The following is a 16091-nucleotide window of genomic DNA, read 5'->3' as shown; positions in this document are numbered from 1 at the left end:
GGACACCTCCCTCCACCTCCCAGCTTTAAAATTGGAAAGCCAGTTCATGTGTCGGGGTGGGGAAGGGAAATGTAGAGTCATGAGGTGTTGTAGAGAGGTGAGTAAGGTGTGATCAGGAAGACTATAAGAAGTGAGAACAATTCTAGAAGAAACTAGGGACTCTATTAGAATCTTGAATCCCAAATATATGGGAGAATAATATCTGGGATTCTGTTCTTGCTGAACTGTCACTCTGAAAAGAGTTATTGGAAAGATTTAGAAAACAGATATAACTGGCATACTGAACAAGCAGGAACCGTGGGGTAGAATTATAATACAGTCTTTTTAGATCTTCCCATCATTCCTTTTTCCCTTGTTTTTAACCTTTCTTCTTTCCTCAGCTGTTCGTAAAGCCCCCTCCAATAACCCCTTTGCCTCTTGCATTTATTTTTCTTTGGGATAGTTTTGTTTGCTGCCTCCTGTACAATATTACAAACCTCTAACCATAGTTCTTCAGGCACTCTGTTTACTAGATCTAATCTCTTGAATCTATTTGTCAACTCCACTGTATATTCATAGGGGGTTGGATTTAAGTCATACTTGACTGGCCTAGTGGTTTTCCCCCACTTTCTTTAGTTTAAAGCCTGAATTTTGCTATCAGGAGCTGATGATCTGAGCCACAGTCAGCTCCAGGTCTTGCTTTTACTAACTGTACACAGCTTCTCCATCTTCACCTACAAAGAAGGTGCATGTAACCAGAGACCCAGTAGCGTTGGGGACTCTCCTGCACCTGCTTGAAAACTCAGGAAAGCTCTTTGATATCAGAGACTTTAAGTAGTAAACAGTTATAATTAACAGTTTTATATTTCAATATCTGACACTATATATCTCTCTTCATTATTGGTTGATGCTTTCCTGAATATTCTCACATTTAATTTTACTAAAGAGCTTTAAAATTGATGACTCCTCTGGAGTTGCTGGCTAAGGAAACTACCGCTTAAGTAAAAAGCAGTAAAGCATCAGTAAACTGTGTTCACGCCAGCGTTTCTGCTCTCCTTCCTTTGGTCTTGTTGCTGTTGCCATGTGCTCACTCAGTCGCAGGAGAGTCCCTTCTCTGTGCTGCTCTGGGGGGACTCTCCTTCTGCCTGCCTTCTCCATCCTGCCCCCCACCCCCTATATTCCAACGAGCTGGAGCACCAAGATGGCTCTAGCACACACTTCCCTCCACCCTGTTCCACCAACTACCTCATCCTGTAACCGTGAGGATCTTTTCATCTTCCTGCAGGGCCATGCAGCTTTCCTAGAGGGCCTGGCATCCATGTTATGTTTAATCTGATCCCCATGTGCTGGGGATTCCTTGAAGTTTCTAGTCTTTGGATGACATCTTTCCTCGGCTCCCTTCCCAGCTGCAAGTGTCCTCCTATTTGTATGCTTCTTCCATGACTTCAGTTGGATCTGGGCGGAGGAAGGGAAAGTGGCTAATTTCTGTTTCCAAGCTTGCATCTCTCCCTGAAGTTATTAGAGATGATTATTTTCCAAGTGCCCTACATGAAGCCTCTATTAATTTTATAGTGAGGAAATAAATTGCTTTCCATATTTTAAAGAGCACTATAATATTCATTGCTGTCTTTCCTGTAATTTAGGGACCAATCCATAATATTGGGCAGTATCTCCCAGAACCAGTCATATTTTCCATAACCTAAATAGTTGATTTGTTTCTTAGCTAATGAATATGGTTAGACATATAACTCACCATGTTTCCCCCTTGGCTATGGATCCCAAAGCCTCTACCTCTAGCAAATGTCCTGGGACACCCCTCACACGTTTTCTTATACTTATCTTTTCTTTTCTGCAACTTTTTCATCTTGAAATACTCTGGTATAGAAGTATTGTCTATTGTATTGTACATTGTCTGCAATCCTCCCCAGAGCTTGCTGGGTGTTAATAAGTAGATGGATGAGTAAATGTATCATACTTTTGCATACACATATCATAAAATGTCTCTCCCATTTACCCCGTTTCCTCCCCCACTTCCTTCTTTGCCATAATCACTAGACCATAACAGTGTCCAGAAACCTTAGTTCAGATTGCACCCCTTCACACACACACTTACATGTAACCTACAAAAAGCCTTAGAAATAGATATCAATTTTATCTTAAAATTAGTTTCACATCACACTGATGTATTGCTGGTATAAAAATTACCTAATGGCATATAAGTTCCTGTGGTCACTATGGAGATTCCAACTCCCATCCCCAGAGGTAAGTACTAGTTGGTATGCATTTTTGTGGGCAATTGTTTATTATTCTGAGACCTTCCTATTTCTTGCATTCTTTCCTGCTCTTCTCTCTCTCTACACAATATCTAGTGTTGTTTTGAGTTTTTCTTTGTATTAATGTTATACTATATACATACTGCATATATATTGTTTTTATTACTCAAAATATGATACAGACATTTTCATAGTGATGCATATCTCTCTCCATGGCTGTCCTACCTCTTCTTTGAGAGACAGGATATATAGTAATTGAGTGCACCTGAGCTGAACCCAGACCATCTGGGTTCAAATCCTGCCCCTGCAACTACTAACTGTGATCTTGGGCAAACTTCTTTAACTCTTTGAATTGCAACTGCCCAGACTAAGATGCAAATAATAATGGAACCCATATCACAGAGCTATTGTGAGGATTAAAGTATTTAACATATACAAAGAACTTAGAATCATGACTAGTACATAGTACACAATCAATGAACCTAAGCTATTAAAATTTCTACATAGGTGCTAGCCATTCCTCCATTGAGGGACACCAAGGTGAGCATTGAATTCCTGATATTCTGAGTAATGCTACAATACACAACACATATGTATATATGCACATGTGTCAGCATTTGTCCAGAGAAGATACCAAGAAGTAGAACTTCTATATCAAAGGGCTGTACATTTTACATTTTAATTAGGTATTGCTACGTTGCCATCCAAAGTATCTTTGTCAGTACTGCCTGATGTATTTAATAGTATCTGATGACATTATTGCTACTTATTCTAAAGTTCTGCTTGTTCTGTTTTGTTTCCTTAGGTCTAAATTCTGCAGAATGGCATTTTAAACATATTATCTATTTTGTCCAGTTTGGCTTTTGTCACACTTTTTCATGATGTTGACTGCATCTCATTTTTGTAGACAAGATTTCATGTTAGGTTCTTCATTTTATCAGTTACATAGCCTGCTTGGAAAAGTGAAGTACTTTGGACTCTTATTTGCTTTTGGAGGTCAGAGATGTAAGTGGCCTCCGCCTGTGGGCAGAGCAATGGACAATAGACACTTAGTCCTATGACTGGGTATCCACCATCCCTCCAAGGTGTCACTGCTCCCCAGGGCCCCACCCTGTCTCTCGAAATCCAGTGTCCCCACTACTTGGAAGCAGAGATGTTCATCCTTGCTGCACATCTGGGAAGGGGAAGGACAGCAGGAAGGGAGATGTGCTATGATAGAAGGTCCGCATTGTGCTCCAAGAATCACCCTGCCAGTTTCCCCGAGTCTGTCTTGCTCCAGGCTATTCCACAATCTATTTAGGAAGATCTCTGCCTCATTGCTGTAGCATCATCTGTGTGTACTATGGGTTGTGTGCCTTCAGCCTTCCCCCTGACCGGTCTGCTTCCTTCTTTCAGGGATTCTTCACTATCTCTGGATCAAAGAGGGTTTTCCTTGTTTCCATTATAATTATCAATTTGAAAGATTTTTCCAGGTATTTCCATGGTTTTGGGGTAAGGAAGGCAAAATGCTTCTTTATGGAAAATAAGCAAGTTAAAGTGGGAGTGTTCCTTAGTTTGGATAGTTATGTGTGTCAACGCTACTCTAAAAAAAAAGCTAGAAGCACCAGTGTCAAGGTAAATGGTCACAGGATGGGCTCAGCAAAGCATCTTTCCACACAGCTCTTGGCCATGCAGGCCAACTGTCAGCCTTTTCCCAGGCAGCCAAGTTTCTTTTCTACGTCTTTTTCAACAATCAGACTCAAGAAGTGGGGAAGGAAGGGGAAGAAGAGGGGAAAGGGAGAGGAAAAGAACCATTACTAAGAGGATAATATTAGCAAAACCCCTCACCCAGGGATAGTACTTGGTTGAGCCTGCTCACCTCCTTGCAGGAACTTCATGGGGTAGACGATGGCATGGTATCTGTCTATGCTGAGGGACACCAGGACGTAGGTAGAGGCATAGAGCAGCACAACCTGAAGACAGAAGTGCAAGGAGGTGAGTGGTTTCATAATGGTGAGGAAACGCACGTGCTGGGAAGAAGAGCGTTTTGTGCTATTTGGAAACCTAGGCACCAAACCAAGGGCTGGATGAGGTTTGGAGTATGGACAGGTATGCCTGACTCCCGCCCAGGCAGAAGATGGCTCTTCTTGGTGCTGGACTTTGCTTGGCTGGCTCTGACAGGTGAGAGTGCCTCCAGTTCTCACTTGCTCACTCTTTCGCTTGGCTCCTTGGAGACTCCACATTTCTCCAAGGATCAGTCTCCTTTGACATTTGCGCGGTACATTTGTTTGTAATTGACTTTTAAAGCTAAACTAATTTTCTCTGCTACAGTTGACATTCCAGAATAATTAGAAACAAATGTTCATTTGCCTTTTATCAATGTGAGTTGTTGAAAGATGATAGGAGGGATCTGGCTTTAAGGGGCCCGGGTGCTGTTTTGTATCATCTATCACCATCTGGGCTGACACTCTTAGAGCTCCCCTTCTTCATCCACTTCTGCAGCAGAGCCGCCCACTAGGGTCAGCCTTTGGGTCCCCTCTTCTGCCTTCCCACCCTCTTTCATTAAGCTTACCCATGTCCTTTAGTTATCCTGTGTACAGTGGTATTTGCATACTTTGCAGAGAAGAAAATTTTGATTTAAGAGGTTAATATCTCTTCTGTGAAGAACATACTCAAAAGGTAATTAAATGAAATATATCTGAAAGGATTATCAAGATGCAAAATTTTCCAGTAACTTTGAGCCTCATTTCTACCAGGAGTCTAGCCATCACTACTTTGTAAATTTTGGGTCAAATTCATAGTGAGTAGAAAGTAACTCGAAGACTGAAGTCTAAGGGTGAGTGTCTGAATTTCTTCTAAGACTAATTAGGAATAACATGACTTTTTAAATAATCTCTGTCTGAATTTGTACCTTTGTTAATTCCCTGCCTCAGAAAAATAATCAGCTACATCAATGTTCTTTATTATTTTTATTTCTGTAACACTGCCACATACACATCCCAGCATCTGTGTTGCAGATGGTGCCATGGAGAGGGTGTTCTGAAAACTGACCAGAGATTGAAGCCTCCCCTGAGGGATATAAGAAGAAATTCTCATCTTGCTAAGAAGCTGATGAGTGATCAGAGAGAAAAATGGCATACAGTTTTTACAACAACAACAAAAATAAGAAGATTATCTCCTTAGAGAAAACTGGGATTTCTTTGTGGGGTCCATGGATTCAGGATTGTTAATGCTGGCCACATTGAGTTGAGGAGAAGGATAGGAAAGAGAACTCTCAATGGGAGAACTGCATGGTTAGAATGTTGTGACGAGACAGTCATGAGAATTGTGGCATCTGCGGCTGTGCTGATGAGATGACTGGCTCACACAAATTCAGGACCTGGGCAGGAGGAAAGGTCACAACAGACTAGCCAGAGAAGCAGGATGATTAATAAAAAGATACCTACTTTTGAGAGACAGTCAGAAAGAATATTTAACTTCAGGAGTCTTCAAACATCTAAACAGGGTTTTTTTTTTTTTTTTTTTTTTAATCTTAAAGATTATCTGAAAGAAATACACCTCAAATTGTCATGCCTCCTCTCCACAAAAATTAGTGCCAGAAAACAGAACAAAAACATTAATGACTTTTGAAAGAAAAATTGTGATTCAAAAATTTGGTAAATATTTTTGTACCAAGGCACAGAATACTTTTCTTACATATAAGTAGAAGGAAAGCATCACCTACTTTTGGAAAAAATCTTTCTTGAAGAAACATTTATGCTGACTGAGAATTGTCTTGAAATTAAGTACTCAAGAAGAGGAAAGGGGATAGAATACTAAAGCCATAGTAAGCAATGAGTGAGAAAAACACAAAATGTTTATAAAATAGCTATGAATATAATTGCATAATATTTCAGGGAAAATTTGGTGAGTTGGATGAGGGCAGAAAGTAGAAGGACAGCAATTTTCTGTTTAGATATTTTAGATATCAAATTTCTATTTAGATATTTTAGACATCTTTTTTGTTGTTTTTACTTTGATAAGATGTATTGCACTTTAAAGATAAGCTATGATAGAGTAAAATAGAAATAGAGAAAAAAAGATTTATTTGAGTCCTATGGCCACCATAACAAATTACCACAAACACTGTGGCTTTTAAACCAACATAAATTTATTCTTTTATGTTTCTGAAGTCAGAATCAGTTGTACTGGGTCAAAATCAAGGTGTTGGTAGCCTTTCTCTCGATGCTCTGGGGGAGAATTTTTCCCTAGTCTTTCCAGCTTTAGGTGCCTACGAGAGTTCTTTGAATTGTGGTCACACCAATACCATCTCTAAGCCCATGGTTACAGTGCCTCTTCTGTCTGTGTGTCAAATCTTCCTCTGCCTGCCTCTTACAAGGATGTGTATGTTTGCCTTTGGACTCAATAGTAATAATTATTGAGATAATTCAGAATAGTCTTCTCATTTCAAAATCATTAACTTAATCACATCTACAAAGTCTTTTTTTGCCATATAAGGTAACATACATAGGTTTCATGTATTAGGATTTAGAAATGTTTGGGGGGCCATTTTTCAGCCTACCACAATTATAACCAAATATATAGAAAGGGAAAAAATGAGTGAATAAAAAATTAACACAGAAAGATTAAAATGATATGATTGAAATAGTACCAAACACTATTTGTCAAAATAAAAACAAATGGCTTGAGCTCCTCCACTGAAACAAAGACTGTTTACACAACTCCTCCCCAAATCCATCTGTATACTATTTAGAAGAGAAACTTCTAAAACCAAAAGATTATCAAAGTTTAAAAGTAGAGTGATGGCCAATGGTATAGTGAGCAACTGAAAACTATAAGAAAGCATTCATTGCAATAGTACTATTAGACAAGTTAAATTCAAAGCAATTAGTACTACATGGATTGAAGGGATCATTTATATAATAATAGATACAATACCACAATGGCAACAGAATATCACTAAACCTAAATGTAACAATAGTGTAACACTAAATATATATAACTAAAATGTTCGAAGTTCTACAGAGGAAACAAGTACAGTAATACATAGGTAGAAATAATTAAACAAATGCTAAGAATGATACACATTATTATAAAATATCTAAGCAGTATTTCAAAAATTAATCATAAACTAAGCTATCAAGGAAAAAAAAAACCCTCAATATATTCCAAAAAGTGGAATTTATACAATTCACAAATTTAAAACAACAAGCAATGAAAGCTGAAATTAGTATCATAGGTTTTTTTTAAACACCACTTGGAAATTTAAGCAGCCTTATAATTAACTTGAGTCAAGAAGGAAATTAAAGTACAATTATAGTCAATTCATAAATGTCAACAATGAAAATTCTACACATCAACAACATATGGGATACCATTTGGAGAACAGATGGAAGCTTCAGGACATATGTCTAAATTCTCACTATCCCACCCTCAATTCTGACAAAAATGACCTAGGAAATATGAAACCAAAAAAAAAAAAAAATCTTGTAGAAAAGTGAGACTTAAATGCAGAAAACTTAAATTTTTTTGTTTAGAAAAATGCCAGATTGGATTCATTTAAAGTAGAATCTCTGGGCTGACTTTAAAAAATCAATATACTATATCTTTTAGAACAATTTTAGTTTTACAGAAAAAATTGAGCAGATAAGACAAAGAGTACCCATATTAGCCACCCCCCACATACATTTTCTCTTCTTATTAAACCTTATATTAGTGTAGTAAATTTTTTAAAATTAACAAACTGATATTGATACATTATGATAACTTAAGTCCATGGCTTATATTGAGATTCACTATTTGTGTTGTACAGTTCCATGGGTTTTGATAAATGCATAATGCCATGTATCCTTTATTATAGTGTTATACAGAAGAGATTTACTGTCCTAAAAATCCCTTGTGCCTTATCTAATCTTTCCAAATCACTGGCAGCCACTGATCTTTTTACTGTCTGCACAGTTTTGCCTTTTCCAATGTCATGTAGTTATAATCACACAAACATAGTCTTCTTAGACTTGCTTCTTTCACTTAGCGATGTGCTCTTAAGATTGCTCCATGACTTTTCATGGCTTGATAGCTCAGTTGGGTTTATTTATCCATTCAGCTTCTGAGGAGTATCTTGCTTTCAATTTCTGGCAATTGTGAATAAAACTGCTATAAACATTCTTATGCAGACTTTCATGTGGATATAAGTTGTCAACTCAATTGAGTAAATACCTAGGAGCACAATTGCTATATCGTATGATAAGAGTATATTCAAGTTTATAAGAAACTGCCAAACTGTCTTCTAAAGTGTGCCGTTTTGCATTTCCACAAAAGATGAATGAGACCTCCGATAGCTACATGTTCTCAGTCCCTTTTCGTATCGTCAGTTTAAAAAATTTTTTTAGCCATTCTAATAGGTGTGTAGTAGAATCTTAATGTTTTAATTTGGAATTTCCTAATGCCTAAGTAATGAACGTTGAAATTCTTTCTATATGCTTGCTTGTCATCTGTAGATCTTCTTTGGTGAAGTATCTGTTCAGGTCTTTTGACCACTTTGATGAGGGTTGTTTATTTTCTTATTGTTATTTGAGGATTTCTTTGTTTCTTTGACTTCCCTGGTGGCTCAGATGGTAAAGCATCTGCCTAAAATGTGGGATACCCGGGTTGAATCCCTGGGTCAGGAAGATCTCCTAGAGAAGAAAATGGCAACCCACTCCAGTATTCTTGCCTGGAAAATCCCATGGACAGAGGAACTTGGTAGGCTACAATCCCTGGGATCGCAAAGAGTTGGACACGACTGAGCAACTTCACTTTCTTTCTTTCACTTTTGTTTCTTTATCAAATATATGTTTTTTATATTTTCCCCAATTCTGTGCCTTATTTTTCCAGTTTCTCGACAGTCTCTTTTGCAAAGAATAAATTTTAAATTTTCATAAAACACTAACTTTCAATTGTTTCATGGATTGTGTTTTTGATGTTATATCTTAAACACAGAAAGACCCAAAGTCCCCTAATTTTCTCCTGTTATTTTCTAGTAGTTTTATAGTACTTCATATTTCATTCCAATCTGTGATCCATATTGAGTTAGTTCTTGTGAAAGGTGTGAAGTCTGTGGTTGGATTCTTACTTATTTGTTTTTGCAAATGGATATCCAGTGACTCCAGTAGCATTTCTTGAATAGGCTATCCTTTCTCCATTGAATTGTCTTTGATCCTTTGTTAAAGATCCATTAGACTTTTTGTGTGTATCCCTTTCTGTACCCTCTATTCTGTTCCATTGATCCATTTGTTGATTCTTTTCCAGTATCATGCTGTTTTGATTTTTGCAGCATTATAGTAATTCTTGAAATCAGATAGGGTCAATCTTCCAATCATATTCTTCTTTTTCAGTGTTGTATTTACTGTTCTGTGTCTTTTACTTAAACTTTAAGGTTTGTCCATGTCTATAAGATAACCTGGTGGGATTTTGATTGGAATTGCGTTGAATTTATAAGTCGTACTGGCAGAATTATCATCTTGAAAATAGTGAGTCTTCCTATCTATGAACATGGAAAATCTATACATTTCAAGATATTGTTTGATTTTTTCCAGAGTTTTTCCAGTTTTCCTCATATTGATCTTTCACATATTTTGTTAGATTTATACCTAAATATTTCATATTTTTGGTGCTAACATAAATAGTACTGTGTTTTTTAATTTTAACTTCAAATTGTTTATTGCTGGGATATGAAAAAAATCTGAACTTTTGTGTGTTCAGTTCAGTTCAGTCACTCAGTCGTGTCTGACTCTTTGCAACCCCATCGACTGCAGCACTCCAGGCATCCCTGTCCATCACCAACTCCCGGAGCCTACTCAAACTCATATCCATTGAACCATCTCATCCTCTGTTGTCCCCTAACCTTGTATTCTGTGACTTTGCTGGTTTTCACTTTATTGTCTATATAGACAAAGTTATTTGTGAACACAGATGTTTTTAATTTCATTTTTCGGTACCAATCTGCGTAACCTTTTTTTTTTCTTGTCATTTTGAATTAGTTGGAACTTCTAGCATGATGCTGAATACTAGTGTGAGAGGAGACATCTTCGTATTATTTCCAGTCTCAAGAGGAAAGCTTCTAGCTTTTCACCATTAAATCTGAGGTTAGTTCTAGGTTTTTTGTAGATTTTTGTTATCAAGGAAGTTTCTCTCTATGCATAGTTTGCTGGGAGTTTTTATTACGAGTGGGTATAGGGTTTTCTCAAATGTTTTTTCTGTATCTACTGATAGGATCATATAATCTTTTCTTACCTTTTGATGTTATGAATTACATCAATGGAGTTTTGAATGTTGAACCAGCCTTGCATACCTGGAATAAATCCCATTTGGTTGTGGTATATGAGGAAATAATGAGATGTCTGCAGTCTGGAGGAAGCCCCTCACCTGGCCAGGCTGGTACACTGATTTTTGACTTCCAGCCTCCAGAACTATGAGAAATAAATTGTTGTTTATAAGCCGCCTACTCTGTGAAAGTTGCTCAGTCATGTCTGACTGTGACCCCATGGACTATATAGTCCATGAAATTCTCCAGGTCAGAACGGTATTTTTACATTAGCATCCTTGGACTAAGACAGCCAGAAAATGTCAAAAAGAATAATAACCCAGAAATTTTACCGAATGCTTGAACTAGGAATGCTTATATTCTTATTAGTGCTTACTTGTATTTTTTTAATATATGTATTATTTTTAACAAACAAAAACATGAAAAATATTATAAATTTTGCTTGTCCTTTCAACTATGAAGAAGTGAGCAATTTGTTACATCAGAGTACAGGTTTTATACTATTTTCCTTATGAAGAATCCAAGAGGTAATATTAGTGTCAGTTTGTCTCATCATATTTGGAAGGTGCTACATACCTGCAAATAGCGGACTACGCGGCAAACCAGGTCAGGTGCCATGAAGTCTCCAGTGAATCTCCAAATGATATCTGTCAAGATGTTAACCAGTCCTGTGAAAGAATCTAACAAAAATACATAAAAGTGGTTGATTTCAGTCTCTTTCAAATTTGCAACTATGCTACAGTAGAAATGAATTCCTGGAGCCTTTTTTTTTTTTCTTCTGATTTTCTAGGTGGCAAATGGCTTCCCTGATAGCTCAGCTGGTAAAGAATCTACCTGCAATGTGGGAGACCTGGGTTCGATCCCTGGGTCAGGAAGATACCCTGAAGAAGGGAAAGGCTACCCACTCCAGTATTCTGGCCTGGAGAATTCCATGGACTACAGTCCATGGGGTTGCAAAGAGTCAGACACGACTGAGCGACTTTCATTTTCACTTTCAATAGAGAAAATGAAAGGCAAGGTAGGAGTTACATTTTATTATTAGTCTGTCACCACTCAGATGCAGCCACTTAGGAAGAATTTTTGTAATGACTGAAAAGAAATATTATCAGAGTTGACCTTTTAAGTCACAGAAGAGGAGATTTAAAGATGTTGAGACCGGTACTAAACCAAGGACAGTGTGAGGACCAATATAAGGCAAAACTGAGAAAAGGCAAATATTTATTCCCATGAAGCCTTTCAAAAGTTCCTTTCTGCACCCATCATTTTACAACTTGGACTTCTTGTTACCGCCCTACATGAGTTGTGGTCCTCTTCCTCACTTTCTTCTTCTTTCCTCTTTGGACAAAGTCAAGTGCATGATTAATTGACTTAATTTTTTAAACTACTGAGGAATTGAGGCCAAAATCTGAGACCAATGTTAGAGACTTTATGCTCAGTTCTATAATTGCATACTATGTAAGTTATATAGATGTCCAGAGCTATGGTGAAATATGCTGTGTGTCTAGAAGTTCCTTCTCCCCGTACCTCTATGCAGATATCTCTCATTAATTATGTGATCCAGAATCATTCTCAAATCAGTGCTTCAGGGATTTTCTGCTGATCAATGGATAGGACGAGAACTTAAGACAGATTCATTGACTTAGGGCCACTTTCTTGAGACATGGGATATAACACTCTGTCAAGGACCTGAAAACCTTCTCTATCTGAATCTTCACCATTAATAAAGTCTGAGCCCTGAGTTTAGCATCAAAGCCTTCCACAATCTGGTCTTGCCTGCCCCTTGCCAAGTCCCCAACTGGCATTTTTATATTGAACATCAGTGGTCTGCCTGTTTCTTCCTTTTTGTTTCTCTATATGTAACAACAATTAGAAGCATTGGAAAATACATAGAAACTACCACAAAACTGTCCAAAAAGTTGGAGAAGAGAAATCTCATGGCAATTCTGGGTAGTCAGAGATGTTCTAGCTGAGAAGGTCAATTGAAAGCAGGGTCTTCAGAGTTGTGGGGTTGTGATTTGATCAGATAGGAATTTCATGAAGCTTTTACTGGCAGGAATAGACTCAAATGAGTGGAATGGACACTGAAGTTACTTGGATATGCTCTTTTGGCTTATTTATTACTTAATTTTTTTAAAAAGTAAGGGAAAAACAAACCTACCAATCTCTAGATCTAAGTGGTTATGTGAACAATTATAATGTACTCCAGTAAAAAAAAAAAGCAATTTCCCTCTGGAGCTCAAACTTAAATAAGCCCATCTCTGGGAGGAGACTATCAATGGACTGTGCCACTGCATTTGTTATTTGCTATTAAGCAAATGCTGCTCTATCTGATCAGTAAATGCTATTTAGTTGCCTAAGTAATTGAGGACATTGCAAATAAGCCTTCCCTAAATGGCAATTAATGGGACCTTGGGAGCAAAGGGCACACTTGAAAGGCTTAGTCACTTCTATGTATTACTCTTGCTTTTTAAAATCTCCTCTGTGAACAATTCTAGGAAACTGTTAAACTCAGAAAAGCCAAAACAGGCTCACAGCAGTCTCTAGTGCTCCTTTGACAGATTCTTACAAACATGAAAGTGGGTTCCCAGTTGGAGCAGGATTATGGGTATTGTAGGGAGAAGTCAAAATGAGGTGACCACTGATCTGAACCCTAAAAGTTTGGACAGGCCAGTGGAAGAGGGAGGGAAGGATGTTAACTCTGGCACAGATGACAGCATAATTGAAGTTACAGAGGTGAGACAGAGTGAGATGAGAAACTCATCGCTTTTGCATATGAAACAATATCTATTTGTTGTTGCTGAAGCCTAAAACAGGTGCTTGAAAGTGGCAAGAAATGTGCCTGGAGAGTCAAGAATCCAAGGAATTTTAAGGTCTTATGCGCCGATTAAAGGAGCTTTCTTTTTTTTTTTTTTTCCATATACTGGGGGAAAATTAAATGTTTATGTATTCAAACATGTGTTTTACATAGCTTCTTTAGTTACTGTAATGGTTGTGGGTGGGGGGAGGAGGTAGATCAATTTGGTAGGTTCAATACTTAAATTGGGCTTCTTTGGTTAGCTCAGATGATAAAGAATTGGCCTGCAATGCAGGTGAGCTGATTTCAATCTCAGGGTCAGGAAGATATCCTGGAGGAGGGAATTGCTACCCACTCCAGTATTCTTGCCTAGAGAATTCCATGGACAGAGAAGCCTGGCAGGCTACAGTCGATGTGATTGCAAAGACTCAGACACGACTGAGTTACTAACACACAATACTGGAATCGCCATTTATATTTGTTAGGGAACTGTGCAGAAGTTCAAGAAAGAGAACATTGGTACCTAGCGTATGTCAAATAGGAGCAAAAATAGAGAAGAAAATGCAATATGACATCTATTTTGAAGGTAAAATAAGGAGGACTTTGGTGTTTTAAAAGTGAGGTAGAGGGAGGAGTCAATAGTATATTAGGGTACTGGAGTGGGTAGATGGTGGTGCCTCCTGCAAATATAGGAGGATAAGCTCATTCTATTTGGGTTGCTTCCAGGTTTCAGCTGTCCCAAATAAAACTGCTATGAACATTCCTATATAAGATTTTATGTGAACATAAGTTTTCATTTTCTTAGGGTAAATACCCAGGAGTAGACTGTTGGGCCCTAGGGTAAGTATAGCTTTTCATAAGAAACTGCTCAACTGTTTTACAGAGTTGCTGCACCAGAGTGCTCCTCACCAATAAAGTATAAGAAATACTTGTGCATCCTTGGTACCACTTGATATTCTCAATGTGTTTTATTTATTCGACCATGAGTGTACTGTGCTGTGCTCAGTTGCTCAGTCATGTCTGACTCTTTGCAACGCTTTGGACTGTAGCCATCTCATCCTCTGTTGTCCCCTTCTCCTCCTGCCCCCAATCCCTCCCAGCATCAGGGTCTTTTCCAATGAGTCAACTCTTTGCATGAGGTGGCCAAAGTATTGGAGTTTCAGCTTCACAATCAGTCCTTCCAATGAACACCCAGGACTGATCTCCTTTAGGATGGACTGATTGGATCTCCTTGCAGTCCAAGGGACTCTCAAGAGTCTTCTCCAACACCACAGTTCAAAAGCATCAATTCTTCGGTGCTCAGCTTTCTTCACAGTCCAACTCTCACATCCATACATGACCAATGGAAAAACCATAGCCTTGACTAGACGGACCTTTGTTGGCAAAGTAATGTCTCTGCTTTTTAATATGCTGTCTAGGTAGGAGACTTCTAATTAGTGTTAGTTTAATATCCTGGTCCAGCCATTTTATACCTCCATCCCCAAGAGTTGAGGGATTTTTATTTCTGTGCCTTTCCTTATTCTCTAGGGCATTTGGTCCTGCAGTGGCCTAGGGTTTTTGTTGGAAGAAGTGACTGGCAAGAAGGAAGTATTTCATGCTTTTCCTGTAGGCATGGCCTAAACCTTCTTGTACACCTGCACACCATCTCTATAACAACTCTTCAGCTCTGCCACTGTAGTGTGAGCCATAGGTGGTACTCTAACTGAATGGACATGGCTATGTCACCATGAAACTTTATTTATAAAAATGGGTTTGGGGCTGAGACTGACCTGTGGGCTATAGTTTGCCACTCCCTGATCTATAGAATAAAGTCCAAATGCCCTATTGTGACTTTTGGAGCCTTCTTGCCTCTTTCTTCAGTTTGATCTTTTCTCATCCTCTCTAAATTCATGCTACAGGAGAAACCCTTTCAACCAGTACATTAATAGCGACACCAGTTGGATGGTCAAAACATTGGTTAAAGAAAGAAAGCACACCCACAAAACCACCTTAAAATATCTTAACATAAAACTTGAGTGTACATTTGTCTTATCTTTAACATAGGGACAAGACTTTGATTTTATGAATCATCCTTTTTTAGTGCATAAAATGCCTCCATAATGCATCTCTCATGATTTCCAGTCCTGGTTTTTTTAGAGTGAGAACTTGAGATATAAGCAAAGCAATTTGAGGCAGAATCTCATTGTAGGGGATTTTATAATCCTCCTTTATTCTTTTATAGTTCCATTTCCTGGGCTTGCTTCTATTGTAGCTTCTTTTAGTGACTCAGTAAAAATAAAAGTTAAGTTGTTTTCAAAATATCCAACTTAATTTTCACAGAAACAACAACTCTCTGGTGTTGTTTATGTTAATTATATAATTTCAGTAATGAGTACCACTGGCACAAACTGACTGGGAACAAACTCCTGTGACTCACGTGATATAAGAAGTGGAAGTGGAAAGGGCACAGGCTCATTAGTGTCCATCCGTCTTGCCACAGATGCTGGTAGGGTGTTTTCTGCTAGTTTGCAGAAAGAGTGGAAGTGCTGCTTAGTCAAGTGAGGCACTTAAGATGTAGTTAAGAGAGAAGACCGTACTGTTCCTTGAGCATCCCCAGTGTTTTCCTCCGCCAGCACCTTTCTTTACGTCGGTCCCTTGACTTGGCAAGTTCTTTATGTACCTCTACCTGAACGATATCTCTTAGCGTTGAAAAGTTTAGTTCAATATTACCTCCTTTATGATGCTTCGTGTTCTTCTTGCTGAAGACTATTGAGATTGGCTGATT

General features: G+C 38.2%; 1 protein-coding gene across 1 annotated transcript in view; it reads right to left on the bottom strand.

Annotated features, from left to right (window-relative positions):
• NPSR1 (neuropeptide S receptor 1) overlaps positions 1–16091 on the bottom strand; it is a 152316-nt gene that overhangs the window by 33168 nt on the left and 103057 nt on the right. Inside the window, exons 3-4 of the mRNA XM_070468387.1 lie at positions 11110–11213; positions 4111–4204 (exon numbers count right to left, since the gene is read on the bottom strand). Coding sequence (XP_070324488.1) covers positions 4111–4204; positions 11110–11213 — 198 coding nt within the window. The remainder of the gene's footprint in view (positions 1–4110; positions 4205–11109; positions 11214–16091) is intronic.

This window comes from Odocoileus virginianus, chromosome 1 (genome assembly GCF_023699985.2).
Source record: "Odocoileus virginianus isolate 20LAN1187 ecotype Illinois chromosome 1, Ovbor_1.2, whole genome shotgun sequence".
Taxonomy (NCBI): domain Eukaryota; kingdom Metazoa; phylum Chordata; class Mammalia; order Artiodactyla; family Cervidae; genus Odocoileus; species Odocoileus virginianus.
This window is presented reverse-complemented; position numbering and strand designations above follow the sequence as displayed.